This window comes from Micromesistius poutassou, assembly GCF_964030765.1.
Source record: "Micromesistius poutassou genome assembly, chromosome: 2".
In the NCBI taxonomy this organism is placed as follows: domain Eukaryota; kingdom Metazoa; phylum Chordata; class Actinopteri; order Gadiformes; family Gadidae; genus Micromesistius; species Micromesistius poutassou.
The window spans coordinates 2,481,005-2,495,403 of NC_140272.1; the positions used below are offsets into that span (position 1 = coordinate 2,481,005).

Sequence of the window (14,399 nt, forward strand, 5' to 3'; positions counted from 1 at the left end):
AAGCATAAGGCTCCGCTCCCAACGTCGATAAGACCGAGATGTGTAAACAGTTAAGCTACGAGGAATGTCCATACATCCGTTAACAGCGATAAGGTATCTTTTATTTTCGGCTAATAGAAGGTTGTGAAATGACATTGGACATATGGCGAAAGGCTCACCTCGCTGGTTCATTTGACGTCATTGTTTTGGAATGTTTTATGATGGTACAGATTCACACACAAATATACATAAATATACAAACCCATCTCCAACTTTACATTTCATTTCATTGCGCAGCTCAGGGGCTGCACACCAAAGGGTATCCCGGGTTATGAATACAAAAAGGCATTTTTATTAAGCTTAAATGATATCATACATGTCTTGTAACGCTATCACAAGGTGACAAGGCACCTACCTCCATTGTGTGCTCTCATAGTTGTATTCTTTATTTATTCTTACGATGAGAATGATGAAGTTTGACTTGGATCAGAAGTCCTATACTTACCCTGAAACAACCCTTTAATCACAAGCTACGTTAGGTGGTGGTGGTGGTGGGGGGGGGGGGGGGGCGGCGTGGGGGTTGAGACCCTTCAAACGGTAGCCAGTCGCGCCCGAGGCGAACTGCCCTGTGACGCGCTGGGAGAATGACAGCCTATTAACATGTAATGGCTTGTTAGGCTAATCCACCGTCCCATTTGAAAGTGTTTAACTGTGTTTTCTCTCTGCCAGGAGTTCTGGGTGTAACACCTGGGCACAAGGTTGTCCCCGGGAACGGAGCCCAGAGATAAAAGGCCAAGCCAGAGAGTCAGATATTTGAAAAGTGGTTAAAGTTCTTTTTGGAAAGAATACAAGGTTAAGGGTCAACTTTGGATAATTGTTGCCCTCCTTTGGCAACCCTCTTTCATTCATGCCCTGCATGAATAGTTCTCACACGTTGACATTGTTATGTAACTGGCCAGGTGGATTCATAAGGTAGACATCTCTGCGATCGATGAGCCATTAAAGGGAACACACACTTGAAGCTGTCTGCCACAACGCTGACTGCTGTTTTCCTGCTGTGCCGGTTTAATCTTTCAGGCTGGGAATGAGACAGAAACACCGCTAGCCAGCGAGGCTCAGACATACATGGAAGCCCAGGGGGTCTTGCTGCAGCAGTTCCATCACCCACATCACCGCCCATCTCTGGTCTTCTCTCATTGTCTCCACGAAGCTCCTTTAAAAAGTTAAACAGGCTGTGCGAACCGACGTAGCGTGGTTGCCTAATCACTCACACAAACGTGCCTGGCTTGCGTTAGCGATGACATAGTTCTCACAAGTTGCAACCCAACTGCTACTAAGTGCTGTGCAGTCTAGATGGGAGCAGGATGCCTCAGCAGAACCCTTTTTCAGAGGTTACGAAACGTGGGGGGGGTTTCTTGGGGGATTGCTTTTGCACAGTAAATTGTTTGTTGAGATCACTTGTAAGCAACAGTGATTGGTGAATGTTTAAAACAACACGCTCATGCCCCGTCGGTATGTTTGCCATGTGTAGTGTTTACATGTGTTGGTGCCTACCTCATCAGCCCCAATCACTCTTCGCCTTTCACGTGCAGCCCCCCTTTCACTCGACTTCTTTAGACACCGCTGACAGACACAGATGAAAGATGAAAGATCGGCCGGACTGCATTTCGTACTCGTGTTTATGACCATGTCGCGGATCAATCAAACAGTCCTTCACCGTGTTTACACGGCCCGGCCCATGATTACGCCCATCAGCCGATATGTCAGCCTAAACCCTTCTCTTTCAAAGCATTCCCACTGCAACGCTACATATGGGCGGGGCTCTGGGGAAAAATAGCCTTTTGAAAGAGGAGAGTCCACGCACTCTGTATTGCTCGCAAAGTGTTTTTTTTTTTTTTTTTACCAATAAAGGCATTTTTTTGCCCACTTACGGGTCCTCATCAGGACCTGCAGATAGAGCAATCTCAACAGCATGACACGTGGCTGGGGCACAATGCCTGCAGAGGAGCACACACACACAGCGCGCCGTCTCTCTGTGGAGACGGTGTGGGTGGGAGCGGGGTGGTGGGCGCCGCCAGTGCATCATCCACACAAACCTCTGCTCTGAGCGAGGCGTGCTGTCAAAGTGTGATTATTCAGGAGAGGAGAACAGAAGGTGACGGCTCCCTCGCTAAATATAGTGTCCCCCGGTCTCTTTGTCTCTTGTTCTCTTGTTCACCCCCCTCCTCCCCTATTCTCTCTCTCTCTCTCTCTCTCTCTCTCTCTCTCTCTCTCTCTCTCTCTCTCTTTATCCCTCTCTCTCTCTATCTCTCTCTCTCTCTCTCTCTCTTTATCCCTCTCTCTCTCTCTCTCTCTCTCTCTCTCTCTCTCTCTCTCTCTCTCTCTCGCTCTCTCCTCCCCTCCTTGCGTTTCTACTCTACCCATCACACCCTGCCTTTCTAATGGCATCTTGATAAGTGGCTGGCAGTCTGAGTGAAGGGAGAGCGGCAGCAGCACACAGTGGGTGCCCTCACCTACATTCGGTGCAAGTGCCCATGTGTCAGCCCTCTCAGGACGGAGGGAGTGGAGGTAGGGAGGCGGGGGGGGGGGGGGGGGGGGGAGACGGGGCTCTCACCCTCCTAAAGGCTCACGCTGAGGGGGTGAGGCCGAGGGCACATGAAGGGCAGGACAGAACAATAAGGAGGGGGGGGTGAGAACGCTGTGGGATTTGCCAGGGAACACAGAGAGAGGGAAGTTCACACACCAGCTCTGACCACATGGAATATGTGTGGAGCAGCAAGGCTTACATTGGATGCATTCCTTTTTTGTCACATGCCGACCATAAAATGTTGACATATCTACCATTGGAATTATCATTGAAATGGTTGCACTGATGAAAAAAACGGTATTTCCCTTCTGTCCACGGTGCAGCCGTTTCCCCCGATGCCTAAACTGGAAGATCTAGATCTGGCTCTCTTGAAACCATTATATTCTAGTGACTTTGGGGATTTAAAGTGTTTTCATCAAGGATCGGACGAGGTACACTTTAAATATCAGATGTGGTGCAAAAAATTGCATTCTAGGATAACCACATAAAATACCCGTATCTTTGTTGTAACCCAGACCCTTTAAAGAATACCTATTCCCACTGTTTCTACATGAGTTCTCCCCGGGAGCCTTTCTCCTCACACACTTTTGAATTCATGTGTTTTGCCTCGTGTGCCTCAGAGCATCCATAATGAACGAGATTAACCATTTATGGGTGTCCCTGTATACAGTTTTCCCCAAACATATATATAGTTTCAGCCAGAAGAATATCACACGAAGACAATGGCTCCCTCCACATGGGAAACACTTTGGCAGGCTTCATAAATATCCCTGCCATGTCTCTATCTCACGCTCGCTCTCAGTCTTGCTCCTTCTCGTTCTCTCTTTCGCTCTCACACACACACACTCCATCAGTTTTCCCCTCACTCTGTCACTCTTTATCTCTCTTCGCTGTGATAAAGGGGGCAACACCCAGCAGTAGTGAGAGACATATACACCGCCAGATTCTCTCTCCCCTCTCTCTCTTTCTGTTTCACTCTATCTGCAATTCTGCATCTATCCGTGTGTGTGTGTGTGTGTGTGTGTGTGTGTGTGTGTGTGTGTGTGTGTGTGTGTGCGTGTGCGTGTGTGTGGGATTGTGTTTTACACATCCAGAAATGTGCGGTCAAATGAAAGATATATATGTTTTTCTCTCTCTAGCTTAAGATTGGGTGGTCGTTTTACAGAGCTGTCACATATAATGACGTGAGTTGAGTGATCACATAAAGCAGTGGATCCCGGCTGTGATGAGACTAGTCTCTTGTGGCCCAGATGCTTGGAGGGCAGCAGAGTAGACACGAGGCCAGCAGACATCCGCAGCAGATGTGCTCGGAGAACAGAGAGCAAAATTTACACAGTTTACACAGGCTATGTTTAATGTCTGATTCAAATGGAGATGTGTGTCATGTGTGTGTGGCTGTGTGTGGCTGTCTGTCTGTTTATGTCCAGATCTACTGTGTGTTTAGTATATGTGCGTGGTTAGCACACGGGCACTTGTCTGTGCATGTGTGTGTGTCGTTAGCTTGTGCAGAGCAGAGCTTCAGTAAAGAGCTATATATGACACTACTTTGGTTTAGTTGCCATAGCAGCATCTACCTGTCACCATCTTCCCAACCAAATTGAGTTCAAACGATTCCCTCTGCAGAGTTCAAGTGGCACGCACCGGCATCAGTGTGCTTATTTCCCCCGGTGTCTGCTGTCTTTCCCTCACCGAGAGACACATGCTAGCAATACACAATAAATGACGACTAACCACGGTGTGCATAGACGGAACACAGTGAAATTTCATTTTCAGACACAATTCTTTTAAAAGCAACAACCGTCTCTCTAGGACGTACCAGAGGTCATGGTACTGGTGGATGTTAGGGGCTGCGAGGAAGGGTCATGATTGGGCCCCCCCCCCAACACCCGGGGGACCCAGTCCCAAGCTGTGTCCCTGACAGAGGAGTTCTCGGGGGGGGGGGGGGGGGGGGGAACACTAAAATGACTGAGACATGGGGTCAAGGGCGCCTCTCGCCTCCTTGTTTACCCAGACCGCTATCATTTATTCCCGTCTGTCCGTCAGCCTTGGTCTCTTGTTACCGCCACGCCCGTGAATAAATGTTCCTGGTGACAGACGGACGGGCATGGCGGAAACACGGTGGCGCGAGCACTGGTTATGAGGTGAAAACAAGACTGTGGACGCTCACGGCCGTGACCCGCATGAAGAGGAGGTGGAAGAAGAAGAAGAAGAAGAAGGCTGTGATGCTGGTGGGACATTGACAGTGCTGTTCGGTCTGGGAGTAGAGAGAGAGAAGGCGGGCCTGTAATGGTCGTTCCGCTCAAAGCAATGCTGGGTAGACGAGGACTGGGAGGCTGAATGTCCGTCGCTCTTCCTCGCGAAGGCCAGGGAATTAACTTTGGACGGGATGTTTTAGCTCAGAAGGAAAGGAGAGTAGAGAAAAAGCAGAGGGAGGGAGGGTGAAGTGATTGAATGTCGGCGAGATAAGGTGAGTGGGTGAGAATGTTACAGGAGGGATAAGGCAGGCGTGGAGAGGGCCTGCGAGAGTGTTAATGCACTGCAGGGTAGCAGTGTCAGTTTGGAGATATTTCTATATATATATATAGAAAGAGAGAGCGAGAGAGAGCGAGAGAGAGACAGAAAGGAGGGGAATGCGGCTGCTCAGAGGCATACAAATTGTGTGTCTGCTTGCCATTAGCCGCGGCTGAGTGTCGGTGGAGATGGTTTACCTCAGCTGTTAAGTGCCGCCGCACCACCGCGGCCCCTGGCCCTGCCCCCGTGATGACCTCCGTCTCATCGTGCCCTCCTCCGTCTGCTTCACGGCCCAACTTTGTTCACACTTCTGAATGGTCCACAAACCACTGGTTCCAATCACTTTTACGAGCAGGAGATTAGGATTTGCAGTGCAGTTTGAATCCCCTTTTTTTTTGGGATGTCACGGCCGTTACTGTGATTTATAGCGGAGTTATTCGGCCATTCTTCAAATGGCCACTACTAAATAAAATAAAAGCGGATCTCTTTTGAGACAGGAAACCTTAAAAAGGTTATCATTTGAGGTTATCTTGAGGTTATTATTTGTTGCGTTCACGCAGGCGCACTCAACCAAATGTGTGTGTGTGTGTGTGTGTGTGTTCTATGTGTGTGAGAGAGAGCGAGATGTGTGTATTTGCGTTTGTCGTCGAGACAAATGGCGAGCGAGAGCCCGAGGGAGCGAGAGGGAAAGTATGTGTTTTATAAGAGGAAGACCAAGAAACTGTCTGCTGCGGTTATTGGAGAAATGAAACCTGCGGTGGAGGCCGGCCGCGATCCCGTGGGAGGCTCTCACGTCTAAATGTCACCGCTAGATTAGAAACACCGGGGTGATAGCTCCTTTTCCCTCCCCCCTGTGAACGCTACGTCTCCCCCTAACAGGCAGGCCTCGTTTCCCCTGCCTCTTAGTCCAGAACACGGTGCACACATGAATTATTCCTGACTCTCAAAAGACACAAAATGATATAAATATATCACGTTGGCCTGATATCCTACAAATGACGTGTATGAAAAGTCAAGTGTTTCGCTTCCAGTTTGTTAACAATAAATGATGGTCTGTGTTTAATACAACCTCGTTGTTTTCCCATCACCGCTGCCACTGGCATTGCAGCATGAGTTGAAGAGCTAAGCACATAGCCATTAGTGCTACTTTACAATGTAGCTCATCTGTTAGCTGATAGTACACAGATGGTGCAGATAGATCTAGCGGTGGGCGCTTGGTTGTTGAGCAACATTGCTGGACGCAGACAAAGCCTGTTTGACTCAGTTTGAGTTCTGTAGTGACAAGCAGTGAAACGTTGAGGTGACCTCGGAGGAGATCCCCCCCCCTGGGTGGGCTTGGACCTCCGAGATCCACCCTGACCTAGAGGGACAACAGGGAGGGGAGGGGGAGGAGGGGGAGGAGGGGGAGGGGGGAGGAGGAGGAGGGGGAGGGGAAAGAGAAGGAAAAGGTGAAGGAGGAGGAGGGAGAGGAGGAAGAAGAGGGGGAGGAGAAGAGGTGGAAGAGGAGGGGGAGTAGAAGAGGTGGAAGAGGAGGGGGGAGGAGTAGAAGAATGAGGAGGCAGAGGAAAAGGTGAGGGAGGAGGAAGAGGAGGTGGGGGGCGAAGGAGGAGGGCATGAGGGAGAGGGGGAGGAAGCGGACGAGGATGGAGGGGAAGAGGACAGGAGGAGGAGGGGGAGGAGGAGGAGGAGGATTTGACTGTGGGCAGAGCGCGGGGTGGCTTCCGGGCTTTCCTCGTTTTCCAGGTTCATGCACTGATGGGCTCCCTGGAGCGTGGATAATGTGCTGATTGCGAGGGGAGGAGCCGGCTCATTGTTCAGCACTTGTATTGACGTGATGCCAAGTCCCCGCCCCGGCCCTCGCACTCTGTGCCCTGCTCCCTCCCCTCTGGCCCGGCGCTTTGTCAGACAGCCCTGTTCTCAGGAACCCTCCATAGGTGTCCACAGTGGCATGTTGGCTGACCACGGCCGGCCCCATGTGTCACATGTGTGGTGTGTGTGTGTGTGTGTGTGTGTGTGTGTGTGTGAATGGGGAGGCAGGACCAGGGCCTCCTATGTTGCTGTTGTGATTGTTGTTGTTGTCGCTGTTGTCGCCGCCTCACTCATCCCTGTGAATGGACTGCTCCGTCTCAATAGGAGTGGGCCGTTTGTGTGGGTTTGGTCCATCATTCATTTACTTCATTCACCTCCGCCACCTCCCATGGGGGAGGAGGAGGGGTGCTGTACAACACTGGAAGTGCAATTCATGCTTAATGCATCTCTGTCTCTGCTCGCTCTCGCCCTCTCTCTCTTTTTCTCTAGCTCTCACCCTCTCTCTCTCTCTCTCTCTCTCTCCCTCTCTCTCTCTCTCTCTCTCTCTCTCTCTCTTTTTCTCTCTAGCTCTCACCCTCTCTCTCTCTCTCTCTCCCTCTCTCTCTCTCTCTCTCTCTCTCTCTCTTTTTCTCTCTAGCTCTCACCCTCTCTCTCTCTCTCTCTCTCTCTCTCTCTCGCTACGCTACCCCTCTCTCTCTCTCTGTCTCTCTCTCTCTCTCTCTCTCTCTCTCTCTCTCTCTCTCGCTAAGCTACCCCTCTCTCTCTCTCTCTCTCTCTCTCTCTCTCTCTCTCTCTCTCTCGCCTACGCTACCCCCCTCCCTCCCTCCCCCTCCCTCTCCCTCCCTCTCTCGCTCTCATCGTTCTCATCTTTTTTTACTCTTCCTCCTCTTGGCAGACACGCTGTGGCCGTCCCACGGCTGACAACTTGGCCGGCATCCTGGCCTTTCATGTTCTGTCGGGTTTCATGGAAGATGAATGGTCGTGTTCCTCCGGACTATGCGTTCTCAGCCGGCGACTACAAGCCGACTCTGTAGGCTTCTGGACAAGAGGGCCCCCCTGGTACAACGTGTCTCACACACAAACCCGCCGTAAACTCACTCTGGGTAGCGGCGCACTAAGCACTCCATCACGGGCCGGAATCCCCTTTTTTCACGCGGCCTTGGCTTCTGAGCGTCGCACAAGAGGAAACAAAGGAATGTGTTGGGCCCGAGTGGACGAGATCTGAATTATGCTTTATTCATGGTAATCGTCTTAGGGGAGTTGTAAAGGCCGGGGTCCATTAGCGTTAGCCGTGGATCATTCCAGCACCTCGGACAAAGTTGGAGCACAGCGCTTTGCGTGAAATTCACTTATTCACTCGCCGTGTCGGGATTACACTGTCCAATTAGGGCATCAATGGATGATTAATTCACCACATCCATCAGTTTCGGGGGAAAATAAGAGCATTAAAACAACGGCGGCGTTTGTCATGCCAGGGCTGCCAAACACGTGGTGGTACAGCTATGCCACAAAGATTAATGCTTGTTTGTTTATAGTAATGGGCTTGAAGGATATTATGGCTTGATGTTAGAGAACGCTGGTAATATATATCCAGAGTGTTGGCCAAGATAGATTCAAATGTTTGTTATCGTTAGATTAAATCGTTAATGTTCATTCTTTACAAATATATATGCCTGATTAAGAATAGGAAAGCACAGTATATTATTATAATTATCTTCACAACCATCACAACTGAATGTCCAGTAAGAAATCACAATCCTCCCCTTGAACAGGAGCGATTGTCTCTGATACGTTGTGCAAGTAGAAGTCCTCCTTCATGGCTAGCTGGCCTCGGCTTGGCCTTCAGAGCACCAGATCCTATCATGGTCCTAGCACTTTCCGTCAACACTTGAAGGGTAATTCAAACTCACTAAAGGTCGAAGAGTGCTTCTGGATGGGGCCTTCCTGAAAGAGGAAAACCTGGCAGGCGGTACGGTCAAACACACGCACACGCAACGCTGCGCTCAAACATTACCGTTGTGTGCTGCAGATATTGGACGGGATGAGAAAACAGATGACAAAGACAGGACAGATTGTGAATGTGTTGGTTGGTTTTTATGTGTGTTTGTGCTCGTGTGTGTGTGAGAGAGAGAGAGAGAGAGAGAGAGAGAGAGGGAGGAAGGAAGAAGGAAGAGTGAGGAAGAAATACTCAAGAAGAGCAGATAGGAGTGAAATCGCTCCGCAGCATCGGTGTGGATCGGCCTCTGTATGGCTGCCTTATCGTCTCCGAGCGGCTGGCTGAGCGCTGATTTATGAGCAGGAATGACAGTGTGAGATAAGAAGGGGTGTGGAGCCTCGCAGGCCTTCTTTAAAACACCCCACCTGGCTGCCGATGGAGGAACCGTGACCATGACTTCCTCCTCTCACGCATGTACGCTGCGTGTCTCGTGGATAAACAAACAAACGTGTTTCTTATCCCAATCTCTTATCGCTGCCTTTCGTTTTCTCCTTCGCAGTTCTTTTTATTCCAGCCCCCTTTGAGTCTCTCTGTCTTGCTGTCTTTCTCTCTTTATTATTCTCTCCGTTCACTTCATGCTCTGTCTAACCGCTTCTGTCTCTCAAGCCTCTCTCCCTCTCCTGCTCTCTCTGTCTCCTACTCTCTCTCTCCCCCTCTCCTGCTCTCTCTGTCTCCTACTCTCTCACTCCCTCTCCTGCTCTCTCTCTATCTCCTACTCTCTCTCACTCCTTCTCCTGCTCTCTCTCTGTCTCCTACTCTCTCTCACTCCCTCTCCTGCTCTCTCTCTGTCTCCTACTCTCTCTCACTCCCTCTCCTGCTCTCTCTCTGTCTCCTACTCTCTCTCACTCCCTCTCCTGCTCTCTCTGTCTCCTACTCTCTCTCACTCCCTCTCCTGCTCGCTCTCTATCTCCTACTCTCTCTCACTCCCTCTCCCGTTCTCCCTCCCGTTCTCTTCAGCGTCTTGTTATCTCCTGATTCTCAAGTGGGCCTGAGCGTCTCCTTTTAGGGTGTGAGAGTGAGGAACCTGCGAAGTGTTGTTGAAAGTGTGAACCAGAGGGCAAACGGTTATGAATCCCAGATGCCCGGCGATGCAACCACGGTGCTTCTTTCAATATCACGTCATCTCGCGATTGAGAAAGTTATTATCTCTTCCTCCGCTGTAGAGATATTTTTTTCGTGTTGTAACGAAGAGAGGATTTTGAATCACGGTCATAACATTTGAGTCACACGCAACATTAGATTTTTTGGTCATTTCAAAGGAGCGCATCTATCTTTAACTGGTGCATATCAAGTGTCAACAAGCAGGACATCCATAACATGGCAAACACATTTGTTGATGAAACGCATGGTGTGAAGTGATTTGTGGGAGATGAAAAAAAGAGGAATGCAGGGGTCAGGAGACGTTGACTGACTCACTACTGTAGTAGTGACCATGTAGGGCATCTAGGATTCTTCCTGTCCCTCTTGTAGTTTGCTATTTTCTCTCTGTTTATTGTCGAGATGTTGGCAAGCAAACACCGCAATTTTAACGGATCATGTGAACACAAAGTAAAGGACGAGTGTGGAAAGTTTGTCTTTCCTCTGTAAAGCTACCAGTGTTTCTTTTTTAAGTGAACTGAAGCGATTCCAAATTCCTCTCCAAGTCTATCTGAATGGCTGGGCTGCGCACTGACCCTTTTAGTCACGGGTGAGAAAAGGCCACCGGGTCACGGGGTAGGATGTCCCATCTGTCCGTCAAACATGAAAGCGGAGCCCACCAGTAAGCACGGGTGTCTTGAATGGGCGTGGCCAGTGTGTCACTCAGGGAGGGAAGTGGAGTTAACTGTGGGTCCCACAGGCAGACAGTAATCTATAGGTCGTTTAGCGTGTCTGTCAGACCTGGCCGTGGCTCTTCTGTAATTGCAGAGTAGGATGAGAAAGTAAGAGAGCGAGGCCCGCCCACTGTACTTCTCATTGGCCGTCTCAGACGGTAATGGTTGTCCACATGTTTGGTCTCGAAAGGCAATTCACAGCATATATGGTTACCCTATTGGAATGTGAAATTGTAAATTGGTGGTTGGGACTGCAGAAGAAAATTGTTTCCTCATTGGAAAATAACTTTCTGTATTCCCTGTGCTGTATAGTTAATCACCTTTGACACATTATTACACATTGAATTAAATGAAACATAAAAACCTAATGGCATTTGTAATAAGGCTTGATAACGTTAATGTTGACAAATGAAGCCCTTAACGTAAATTGCAGTTAATTACACTGCAAAGGGGCATCTGCTTTGCAGTAAACACTGTTAACTATGAAGCTGATGTATGGCTTTGCCATAAAACACTTGTTTATAAACTAACACTAACCCCTCTCCCTTTAATGACTCCCTGTGCCTCATTATACCCGGTGCGAGTAAATCTAAGACAGCAGCATGTCCAGTGTCTGCATTCCTTTGTTCCGCCTCATCCCTCCCCCAGCGTCTCCCATCTCTCTGCACTGCCACGCCCTCCTCTTGCTCCTCCATTGTGTGTACCAGACATCCTCCATGAGAAGACCCCACCGCCTTGATTGACAGCGGCTCCCACACCTTGCATCTTCTCACCATAGGACTGCTGCCTCTCCTCTGCTCTCCTCTTCCTTCTCTTCTCTTCTCTTCTTCTGTCTACTTGTGTTTACTTCATCTTTAGTTTGACGCTTATATATTAATACTTGGTTCTATTTTAATTCCTATAATCTTTACCTCTGTACCTCTCCTGTGTTTGCTTGTCACTGATGTTGCCGCCATGACACCTGAATTTCCCTCCAGGGATAAATAAAGGCTTATCTTATCTTATCATCTCCTCTCCCCACTTCTCTCCGGGGAACAATCTGTTTTTTTTTTTTAGCATTTCTGCAAAATGACTATCTTAAACAGAATAGTCGAGACAGGAAATGCCATTTTAAAGTGTGGCAAGATGCACATCATTGTTGCTCATGCTCATGCCACTGGTCTACGTCACATGTGAGTAAAAGCATGAGTTCCACGCTGGAGAGAGTTACATCACTGAGCAGCGTCTAGGGAGTTGATCTATCCCACGGAGAGGTGCAAAGCTTCTGAACGTTAATCTAGCAGAGCAGTTCCCAGCGTGCGTCTTATCCTCTTTAGTGTAAGATGGCCTGTTCCACGTATTGCAGTTAATCCAAGAAAGGCGTAGGAAAATGCTGCTCATGGTTGCAGGAGTCAGGCCCTGTCGTCAGCCTGAGTAGGGAATAACAACACTGAGTTTGGGTTCCCTCAAAGCATTACGTGGCGAGCTCCAGTATTTACCTGTGATATCGACCCCAGGAGCTTTGTATGACTGCTGGTTAATGTGTTGTTTATCGTGGCCATGTTTGAAATAAACAAATTCTTCGGTTCCTTTGACTCATGAAATACCTACATAGAAGAACGGACTTGGACCGGCTTTCAATTTACTATATTGCTATGGACTTCATTTGAGAAGCAAGTGAAAAGCCAAGCTGACCTTTCTGTATGTAATCAGCTTGATAATAACAGACTCTGACGATACCTTCTTCTAGCAAACTCTTCCGGTCCTAAGCTCCTTTCAGTGGCCACCCTCTAAGAATATAGAATACAGCCCCAGCGTCATATCTCTCATGGTCTCCGGTTCAGGGTATGCTTGTGTTCGATATCCATATATCTCATGACTATGTATGTTAGCCGCGGCCTTTGTGTCCGAGCTTCCATCTGCCGCCGACTCAGCAGAAAGCATGTCCGCCGAACGGACAGGCCCTCGCCCCCGGGGCCCTCGCTCTGAGAGCCCCGTCTGAGGTACCACGCCACGCTGCTTAACAGGCGGCCACCTCGCTCCTTTCATCCGCCTGTCTCGTGGCTGTCTCATGGCATTAGCGCCGCAGAGTGCGGCGCTGTGCGTTGACGCGTACCTGGTCGGGGGTGCGACCTTGTCTTTGTCTCCGGCGGACACCGAGGTCAAGTGGGGTGTCGGCAGCGGCAGGGCAGGGGGGCGTCTCGTCGGCAGATGGGCCTCTGATCGTCTTCCATTAGGGGTTTGTTGTGTTATGACCGCCCCCCCCCCCCCCCGCCCCTTCTTAGACAGACATGGGTGTGACTCCTAGGCCTTAGCAACACCTCCCCCCCCTCCCCCCTCCACCGGTCACCGGTCATTCAGATGAGAATGAATTCGGAGGTCACTGTTGCACCTCCGAGCCCCATTCACTAGTTCATTAAAAGGAAAGGTTAGCGCCATTTTTTACGGGAGTGCGGCGGGCCCCCGGGCATTCTGGGATCTGGCTGGGGTGTCATTAGACCCCGTCTGTCAGCACATCCCCGGTCCTCACGCCACACTCAGGCCGCTATTTATGGGTGAACCAAAAAGCAACCCGTCCGTGACAAAAACATTTAGTTATTGCACACATCCTGGATGGATGTCCCCCCATCGCTCCTTACACCTGTGGCATGCTGGGTGCTAAAGAATGGCGGCCGGGGAGCAGCAAAGCGAGGCGTGCCTTATCTCAGGGAGCTGGTATGCAGACAGAGGAGCCGGTGGACGCTGGCAGGATCAGACAAGCCGCTGAAAGAAAACAGGGAAGGTGTTGAAGAAAGCTGTGGAATGAATGAAAACGGCATTATTATCCCCCCCACATTAGGGAGGTAGATTCCAGATAAATGTCCCGATGACTTAGTCTTCTGTGCGGCTGCCATGAAAACGCCTATCAACGCTTGTTTTCAAGGTAATGTTTTGGTTACAACGGTAAGGTCGGTGGAAATGCTAACTACCGAGACGCGAAGGGGCAGGGCAGGTAAATGGTAAAACATGCTTTGGGGAAATGTTTCCACATCGTTCGTCGTTGCGAGATGGCTGTGTTTGATTTATGTTTAGTCACACTGGAAGCAGCTTTTGGCTTATCCAATTTTGGCCACAACATAACATTGCAATGGAGCATCCTATGAATGCACGGTTGCAATGACTGAAGCTGATGCATAAAACAGCCGACGCAAAGCATAGCTGTGGACAGAGTATCAAGTACAAAGTACCATACCATATTCAATTCTATGGTACTTGCTACATTATAACACTATTAACCAATGCCTTAGAACTTGCTACATTATAACTCTATTAACCAATGCCTTATTATTTCCCAAAAAACACAATGCTATCTCTCCGGTGGAAAAAAGCTTTGCATGTACTTGTATGCAACGCTTGTGAGCTAGTTATACACAAGACTGCTGTGAACAGCTAGCAGCAGCCTGCTCAGTGATTCCTATCCTGTTTTCCACTGGAAAATACAACGTTTGTGCAACTTGTGAGAACGTCCCGCTTTGGCCCCGTGCTCTCTCCCACTCTCCTACCTCTAAGCTGGCGTGTGAGATCTCTGTCAGGGTTCATGGGAGTGCTCACTGAGGCTGTTTTGTCCTCCGGTCGGGTTAGTTAGTCAGGATTTGAACACGCATCACAGAGTCTCAGCGGGCCTTTGTAGGAAACGCTGTTTCAATAAGGACGGAGGGCTGAGTGGTCCCTGGCCCCTCGGCGGCGG

General features: G+C 49.6%; 1 protein-coding gene across 1 annotated transcript in view; it reads left to right on the forward strand.

Moving 5' to 3' along the window:
- Positions 1 to 4,644: 4,644 nt before the first annotated feature.
- The window catches only part of LOC311339155 (semaphorin-3F-like), a gene marked incomplete at both ends in the record, with an annotated part of 14,086 nt that continues 4,331 nt past the window's right edge, over positions 4,645 to 14,399 (forward strand). Inside the window, 2 exons of the mRNA XM_084464525.1 lie at positions 4,645 to 4,794; positions 12,565 to 12,675. Coding sequence (XP_084320651.1) covers positions 4,645 to 4,794; positions 12,565 to 12,675 — 261 coding nt within the window. The remainder of the gene's footprint in view (positions 4,795 to 12,564; positions 12,676 to 14,399) is intronic.